This window comes from Tupaia chinensis, unplaced genomic scaffold, assembly GCF_000334495.1.
Source record: "Tupaia chinensis unplaced genomic scaffold, TupChi_1.0 Scaffold149383_1, whole genome shotgun sequence".
Classification (NCBI taxonomy): Eukaryota; Metazoa; Chordata; class Mammalia; order Scandentia; family Tupaiidae; genus Tupaia; species Tupaia belangeri.
This window is the reverse complement of record NW_006209227.1, coordinates 774,260-783,318: the sequence shown is the minus strand read 5'-3', so window position 1 is coordinate 783,318 and position 9,059 is coordinate 774,260. Positions and strand designations below refer to the sequence as shown.

Here is a 9,059-nt window from a genome sequence, read left to right as displayed (position 1 = left end):
CCCTACACGGCTCTGGCCATGCGGGCACTCTCCATGCCCTGATCTTTTCCTGGGGTCCGGAGCCTGCCTCCCTGGGCCTCTTCCTAGGGAAGGCTCTCCTGCACCAGCACCTCTTCTTTCTCACACCCCCACTTCTATCCGAGATTTCTTATTTCTCTAGTCCACTCCTTTGAGATCCCATCCACTCCCAGGCTTCGACTGGCACCTTAAGGAAATGACCCCGGATAGGACTCTCCAGGCCTGACTTTTTTCCAACTCTGCAACATCCTCCTGGATCTGCCCATTGCTGTGACCTGGGGCTGGAGCTCCAGCTTGGACGGTCATGTGCAAAGCCAGGAATTCTCCCTAAAGGATGGGTAACAACTTGAGGGCTAGGGGGACTGCGTTTCTATACCCCAACACAGAGAAGCTCCAAAGGATGTATTTGTCCAATAGAATTGAAATAGGGAGGTCATACCACAGTAGAAACCCAACCCTGAAAGATTTAGTTCTGGAGAGTGAGGTAAGTCCTGAATACCTTTTTTTTTTCTTTCTTTTCTTTTCTTTCTTTCTTTCTTTCTTTCTTTTTTTTTTTTTTGAGAGATTTTTGCTATAGGGTATATGTACTTGCCAGAGAGACAGAAAGTAAGAAAACACCCCTCAGGGAGGATGGCCATGTCACAATCCTTTCTCCTCCATTCTCCTCTCAGGATCTTGGCCATGCAAGCCCATATGCCGGCATGAGTTTTAAGCCACTGGATCTGGGACTTGAACTGCAATTGACTACTTACGAGTCCAGAGATGTAACTGCTCCGCCACCTGCTGGTCCCAGCCCTGAATATCTTCTCTGTGGTACACTGTTGTGGTGACATCCCATTTGTTCAGCTTCCCTGTATCAGTGTCCTTCCATATAGACTTGGGCCGTGGCCATGTGATCCACTTTGACCAATAGGAGAACAGTAAACATGGTATGGGTAGAGACTTGAATAGCACTTGGCCTTGACCTCTTTCACTGCAATGGAACCCGGAGACCACTATTCAAATAAGCCCAAGCTAGCCTGCTAGCCTGCTTGAGGACAAGAGGCCTTACTGGAGGAGAACTCAGGGCCCCGCCATTAGCCAATTGCCAGACATGAGCAAGGCCCTTGGCCACACTGGGCAATTGAGTCTAGAGAAACCACCCATCTGAGCCCAGTCCCACTGCTCATCTACAGAATTATGACGTGAATAAACTGCTTAAAGCTAAGTTTCAGAGGTGGTTTGTTATGTACAAACACTAAATGAATCACTCCTTAGCACAACTCATTACAAACAGTGTCTGGAAGATGAAGATGGTCAGGCAATAGACTCTACCACCCAGTCACAAGGCTGCGAGGTGCTTGACACTCTGTAAGACACCACCAGAGGTGGCCCTGGACCTTGGGCCTCCAATCTACAAGCTGAGTAAACCTCTAATTTTATAAAATACCCACTTTAAGGCATTTTCTGTTATTAGCAGCATAACAGAATGAAACACCTACTGACTATCCCCTGGGATTCGACTGGATCTTGAAGCTCTACCTACTTGCTGTATTTCCCACCAAGGATCCCAATGTAAGTTGGTGCCAGATGGTGACACCTGCTGTGAGTGAAGCAAATGGGACAGGTACTACTCAGAAGAAATCAGGAGGCTGGGCCAGCCTTGGGCCTGATGGTTAAGGGAGCTGGATTCAACATGGCCGACCGTGCAGTTCGAGCCCGGGACTCAGTAGCTTGAGAAACACACTGGGTGTGTGTGCCTGCATACCCCAAATCCTGACGTCTCAAGGCCACCAAAAAATGCAGTATTTATCCTTTATTTACGATCAACGGACCACAAAGATGTGTCCACAGCAGGGCATGGCCAGGGAGACCAGATGCCTGGGAAACAGCATGCCCTTTGCTGGGGGAGAAGAGGTTGCAGGGTGACCACACCCCACACTCTCTCTGTCCCTCTCTGGTGAGTGCTTGTGCTCTCTTATAACTTAAAAAAAAGTATTTATTTAATTCCATTTATTATTATTATTATTTTTTAATTTGACCAGAAAGAGACAGAGGGAAAGGGAAAGCGAGAAAGCAAGCCACCAGGTCCGGGACTCAAACTGTGGTCAGCCATTCAGGAATCCAGCGCCCCAATCACTATGCCACGTGTTGGCCCCCTTTTGTAAGTTTTTTAAAAAGAGAAAAAATAAATCAGAACGGGTGAGAAATGGGAGCGAGGTGAGAGATAGGGAATAAAGGAGCAGGGGAAGCAGCAAAACATACAAGATATAAGAAATGGAAAATTACTAGTTGACGATAACACGCATGGTAATACCCTTGCTTGAGCCAGTGTACAGTGTATTCTGGGTGGCGAATCTCATTTTGTATACTGAAATGAGGTGCAGTGAATGGGTGTAAATAAAATAAATTTAAAATAAAAAAAGAGAAAGAAATCAGGGTAACCAGGAGCTAACCAGAGCACGGGGCTGCTCCCAGGGGCAGAGGCGCTGCCATCTACCTGCAGGTCACACACCCAGCGTGTTTCTCACAAGTTCTGGACCCCTCTCCGCGCCTTGCCTCCACAGACTTCATACACCACCTTGGGACCCATATGATGAGAACTGCAGGTGACCTGTGAAAATGGCTTGGCTTGTGTGTGTGATTTTCCCCATAGTCTGTTCACATCCGGCCTCAGCTAACTCGGTGAGCCGGCAAATAGCTAGAATATTTGTAAGCTGTGGGCAGGTTAAAAAGTCTATTTATAGGGCCAGCCCATGGCATGGGGTTAAGGCAGCTGAATTCCACATGGCTGACTGTGTGGTTTGAGTCCTGGACCTGAAGGCTTGAAAAACACATCGGGCACACGTGCGTGCATGCCCAAGATCCTGGGAAATGGGGAAGGGACTGCAGTGTAACCATCTCCCGTGGGCTGTGTTTCTCACTTTCTTTCCCTCTCTCTGTTTCTCTCCGTTGAGTGCACGTGTCCTCTTACAAGATTTTAAAAAAGAAGTACGTTTCTAGCCATCAGCCTTGGAATGTGGAAGCGTGTGCCTGGGAGTGGACCATTTCAGGGGTGTGGTGCAGAGACCGGGTGGTATTTACTTTCCCCAAAGAACCACCCAGACCTCTCCTGTGACCTCAGTGTACCTTGGCCCGAAGTCAGATCCTCCTCTCATCTCTAAGACTATCTTTTCTTCTCCCCAAATGACCAGACATCTGCAGATCAGACTAGCTCGCCGGTGGGAGAAACCCAGCTCTAACCCAGGGAGATGCTGGCTTGAAGTGCTTGGCTCTCCCAGCCCCTGGACGCTGCGGCTCCCACACCCAGTAGGGGCAAGGCCGTGCCAGTCAGCAACATCAGAGGAATCCGAGGGGAGGGCGGGCGAGATGTTTCCACTAGGGCCTTCGCTGTTCATCTGCACCCGCCTGCCTTTCCGGTTTCAGTGTGGAGTGAATCCACTCCAGGGCCCCTGGTTTTCCTTTCTGTCCTCATAGACCACACTGGGGACGAGTGCTTGTTTTCTTTCTTTCTTTTTTTTAAGAGAGATTTTTTTCTTTCTATGGGGCCTGTGCGCTCGCAGTAGATAGAGAGAGAGAGACAGAAAACAAGAAATCACCCTTGAGGGGGGATGGCTATGCTGCAATCCCTTTTCCATTTTCCTCTTGCGATCTTGGGTATGCGTGCACATGCACCTGGCGTGAGTTTGAAGCTGCCTGGTCTGGGACTCAAACCAAGGTCGACTATGTGGGAGTCCAGTGATGTCACCACTACGCCATCTGCTAGTCCCTCTTTCTTTCTTTTTAATGGCCAGAGAGTGTGTGCTGTTTCCAGGAAGAGAGAGGACAGAAGGGAGAGAGGGGCAGAGAAGGCACCCCTGATGGAGTACGGTCACACTGCAACCCTTCTCATTTCTCCATCCGGGTGGAATTCGGGGCATGCACACACATGTACCGGGTGGTCTTTCAAGCCGCTGGGGCCGGGATTCATACTGTGTGCTCAGCCATGTGGGACCCAGCTCCCTCAACCTCTAGGCTAAGGGGTCAACTTTTGTGTTTTTTTTTTTTTTGACTCTGAAGGTCGGGTAAGGAGCTCAGAGTGTGCCTGGTGGCCCACATTCAAGATGACAGCCTGCTTCCCCAAGAACAGAATGGGGCTCTCATATTCCAGAGAATGGAGGTGTGGCCTCCAGGCTGGTCACAGAGAGAGTTCTGATGTGTCTGGCCTGGTGGCACTGCCCCAAACTCACGACATCGCCCAGGGTCCCGGACCGTGACAGTTCACGGCCAGCTCCTCGGCTGCCCGGCTTCTTGCCCGCTCAGTGCTCTCCTTCCCTCCTCTGCTTGTTCTCGGGCGCCAAGGCCACTGAGAAATGCCATGTTTACCCTTTATTTATAACTGATAAACCACAAAGGTGTCTCCCCAGGGCATGGCCAGGAGAGTTCAAATGCCTGGGGGACAGCATGCCGTTTCAGACACGCACGCACGCACACACGCGCACACGACCAGCTAAATGCCGACGCATTGTACTCCCTCTTACGGCTTCGGGCACATTCAGGACACCGCGCCGTGCTGGCTCTGAAGTTCAATTTCCTCCCTCTGTCCTAGGATTTGGGCTCTGATGTCACCCTCGGCAGGAGCGTGCACAGGCCTCCCCCAGCGGGCCAGCCCTGCCAGTTTGTGTTTATGGTGCTGACGGGGTGGGACGCAGAGGGCGTTAGACGGCGCCACCTCCCGAGGCCTTTAAAACCTGTGTGCAGAAGCGCAGAGCTGCTTCGAAGAGCTTGGAACATATCACATACTTCACCAGATTTTTAAAAATTTATTTAATAAGACAGAATGCATGTGCACACACGTGTGTGTATGTGTGTGGGGGGGAGAGGGAGAGGGTGTGAGAGAGAGAGAGAGAGAGAGAAACAGCATTCTCGACAGGGTCGCCACACCTCGATCCCCTTGCCGCGTCCTCCCATGGCTCAGGATCTGTCATGCGCACATGCACCCGGCGAGTCTGAGGCTGACTTGGGGACGTACGACCCGCAGTCGCCCCGTGGCTTCCAGCACACGATGGACTGTGCCGCCTGGCTGCTTCTTCCTCAGATTTTAAAACAGGCAGAAAATACCCAATGGCAGCCGAGGCACGCGGTTTGAGGTTGCGCGGGTCCCTCCTGCCTCCTACTAGCTGGTGGGAGTGCGGAAGCTGGTCCCCACCGAGGTGGCCCTGGCCAGCAGACACAGCACACGGCCACTCTCTAGAAGGGCCTCCTCCCGGCCGGGAGCTGAACCCTGCTGGCTGGTGTGGCCGTGCACTGTCCACACCCAGGGCCAGGGGCTGTGGCTGCGGAATCCGGAGCCCTCCCGGGGCCAGGAGGTCTGCCGAGGGCAAAAGCCCTCCTCCTCCTCTGGTGCCAACGGTGATCAGGAGAGGTTCCCGCCAGGACGGGAGTCACAGGCTCTGCTGGGGGAGAAAGAGCCCCGGATGGTGGGCCGCAATGGCCTTGCTCCTGGGCTGCCGCCCGGGGATAGCTATCTCTTCACATCCGGCCCGCAGCTGCCGCTGGCTGAGAACGGGAAGCTGGCTGGTCCTCAGGCAACGTGACGGCGACACCGGGGAAAGCCTCCATCCTCACTTCCTGTAACTCTGGTTGCCTGGGGAAGAAAAGCCCGAGCTGGGGCAGCGCCAGGCGCTGCACAGAACCCCCTCTGTCCCAGCAGGCCCTCTCTCACGCGCGTGTGCAAACAGAGCAGGAGCCTCCGGCCCGCCTGCCCGCGGGTCGCCTGCTCCGCGGCCAGGACACCACGTGCTTGGCCTGGCTCCTTCCGCACAGGAAGCAGGCTGCCCGGTGTGGCTGCTCGGCCAGCTTTGCTGGCATGGGCCCGAGTGCTTGCTGCATCCGCATCACAGAAACTCCACCGTCCGCTGCTTGGCCATGCACTGGGGGTGCACCCCGGGGCAGCTGTCAGCCTGGGTGTTACAACTGCGAGGTCCTAGCGGGGGTCCCCTAGCCTGGCGCACCTGGCTGAGCCCCTGCGCCTGTCAGAGGAAGTGGCCTGACCGTGCAGGGCGGGGAGGGTGGGGGTGTGGCCTGGGTCTCCACGGCTTTCTAGGAGCACAGGGAAGGCGGCCCACTACCCACACTCCAGCCCGTGGGTCCCTGTTGGCCAGAGTGCCCAGGGCCTGCCAGGAAGGGAGGGGACAGGCACAGAAATTGTGCCCCGAGTGTGGCTCTTTTGTGCCACTGGACACGCCTTTGTTCTATCCTTTTGTTCTCCATTTTCAGCAGAGCTCTTTAGAAAGGTCAGCTCAGCTGGGAGGCTGGGGGGAGGGTGGTGGTCAGCTGGCTGAGTGCGGGAGGGCAGAAGAGGGCTTAGGGGAGTCCTGAGGACAGAGAGAGGACCCTTTCCACCCCCGCCTCAGGCCCTTCTGGTGGCCCCTGCGTGGCCTGAGAGGAGGCAGCTGCTTCCTTTGGAGCCAGGTGGGCTGGGTCAGCAGGGCCAGGTGGCCGCTTCCCACCAGGGTCAGGTGGCCGCTTCCCACCAGAAGGAAAGTCCGGATTTCAGGGCCAACTGGGAGCAGCTGGGACAGGCCAGGACTGACCACGAGCTCCACCGAGGGGACCTTATCTCCAGGTGACACTGCCTGGACGGTCTTGCCTGTGGCCAAGAGCAGTCTAATAAGCAGGAAGGGTTGTCGACACAGTTTCTAGGACCATGGAAGCTGCTGCCCCGTGCCCCAGTCCTGTGGAGAGGGGAGCCCCCTTCCCAATACTGGGGGCACACAGAGCACAGCACGCTGACGGCAGAACCCTTTCCCTCCGTGGGCGCGGTGGGCTCCCGTGCCGGTCAGGACCCAGAATGACTCACTCTGCAGGCTCCTCACGGAGGAAGCGGTGGAGCCAGGGCGGCTGGCCTGCTGGGGGCCGCATGGGGACAGCTGAGGGGCCAGCACTGACGCCTTTGCCTTGGGGGAGTTCAGGTCCAGGATCTCCGGGGCGCGGGGGGCCCGGGACTTGCAGGTGAAGGCCATTGCACAGTCCCTGGAACACAACGGGCATAGCGGTTAGGCATGGGAATCACAGGACAGCTAGGGGCCCGGCAGGCACTGCCAGAGGCACGGGGTGGGTGGGGTCGCCAGGGCACCAGTGAGCCCTGTCCCCACTGAGCTCTGTGAGCCAAGGTGGGCAGACAGCTTCCAGGACATGCCTTAACTACCATGCCACCTGGCTGACCTTAAAATGTATTGACTAGGGAACCAGCAGTTAGCGTAATGGCTATGTCACTGGACTCCCACGTAGTTGACTGCGGTTCGCGTCCCAGACCCGGTGGCTTAAAACTCACTCCGGGCGCGTGTGCGTGCGTGCCCAAGATCCCAAGAGGAGAATGGAGGAGAAGGGATTGTCGCGTGACCATGCCCACTGGGGGGTGATAACTCGCTTTCTGTCTCTATGTCTCTCTCTGTCTAGCGAGCGCACGCGCCCTATAGCGAAAATCTAAAAAAAGACAAAAAGAAAAATGTATTGACTAGGGGCCAGCAGGTGGCACTGTGGCTAAGGGTGCTGGACTCCCACATGGCCGACCGTGGTTTAAGTCCTGGACCCGGCGGCTTGCTTTTTCTCTCTCTTGTCAAATGAAAATAAATAAGTAAGTAAGTACATAAATAAATAAAGTTAAACAAAAAATAATTATTTTAAAATGTATTGCTTGATCAATCATATCACCCCCAGTGGTTCCCGTGATGCCTTTGGCACGCATACGTGTCCACGCCCTGCAGCTGTGGCTCCACGCTGGTGCTCACGGCTGCTTCTTTCTTTTTACTTTTTTTGAGAGAGATTTTTGCTACAGGGCACATGCACTTGCCAGAGAGACAGAGAGAAACAGACAGAAAGCGAGAAATCACCCCCTAGGGGGGATGGTCACGCCGCAATCCCTTCTCCTCCATTCTCCTCTCGGGATCGTGGGCACGCACGCACACGCACCCGGCGTGAGTTTTAAGCCACCGGGTCCGGGACACGAACCACGGTCGACTATGTGGGAGTCCAGCGACATAGCCATTACGCTAACTGCTGGTTCCCTCTTCTCGGGATTTTGAGCACGCACGCACACACGTATGCTCCTGGCTTGAGTTTCAAGCTGCCAGATCCAGAACATAAACCATGGTAGGCCATGTGGGAGTCCAGAGACATAACCATATTACACCATCGGCTGGCCCCATGATGGCTGTTTTTTTTTTCTTTCTTTCTTTTTTTTTTTTTTTTGTTGAGAACGTGCGCTCTCCAAAAAGACAGAGAGAGACAGAAGTGAGAAATCCCCCCCCCCAGGGGGGATGGCCACTCCGCAATCCCTTCTCCTCCATTCTCCTCCCGGTTCTTGGGCACTCACGCACACGCGCCTGGCATGAGTTTAAGCCACGAGGTCCAGGACTTGAACCGTGGTCAACTACATGGGAGTTCAGTGACAGACTTTACGCTAACTGCTGGTCCTCATGACTGCTGTTTGTATGTGCATAACTCCATTCTCTCTCCACACGTGGTGGGGCCGGTCATCAGCATTTCTAATGCACGGGCTCCTTGCCTTTCGGCACCATGTCCCAGGAAGCCCCTGTAAGCCGAAGCATCAGTGAGCGCACAGCACCCGGCCTGCCCAACCTGCAGCATCAGCGCGCACCTGTCTGCCCTAACGTGCTGCCGGCACTTTCATTAGCAGATAGCGGGACAAAATCATCTGACACAAAGCTTATTTATCCTGCTGTTAACAGCATAAGTAACACCTAATGTAACTTCTTTTTCTTTTTTTTTTTTATTCGTGAGAGAGCATATGAGAGAGAGGGGCACACCTTAGAGTCCCGACCTGCCGCAATCCCCTTCCTGCAGCCTCGCAGCTCTGTAGGGTCCTGGGTGCCTGCGCCCCGGGCACGTGTTCAGGCTGACTGGGCGCGGAGCCTGCGTTTGGCCACGTGGCTTCCAGCATGGTCAGTGGGTACACGACCAACTGCGCCCGCAGGCGCACACCGCCCTGACAGTGAGGAGGAATGGAGGCACGCTGCAGGTCGTGAGCCCAGGGAGGGGTCGAAGTCAAACCCCGGAGC

At 54.8% G+C, this 9,059-nt stretch overlaps 1 protein-coding gene across 5 annotated transcripts in view; it reads right to left on the bottom strand.

Annotated features, from left to right (window-relative positions):
- Positions 1-4,833: 4,833 nt before the first annotated feature.
- ARMC9 (armadillo repeat containing 9) overlaps positions 4,834-9,059 on the bottom strand; it is a 199,255-nt gene continuing 195,029 nt past the window's right edge. For 4 of the 5 annotated variants that reach the window (XM_006171120.3, XM_006171121.3, XM_014585263.2 and 1 more), the window contains 2 exons: positions 6,839-7,011; positions 4,834-5,623 (listed from right to left, as the gene is read on the bottom strand). In XM_006171120.3, coding sequence (XP_006171182.1) covers positions 5,601-5,623; positions 6,839-7,011 — 196 coding nt within the window. In that variant the 3' untranslated portion in view covers positions 4,834-5,600. Of the gene's footprint in view, positions 5,624-6,838; positions 7,012-9,059 lie in introns of those variants that run through there. The other variant, XM_006171123.3, reaches the window with a different exon arrangement.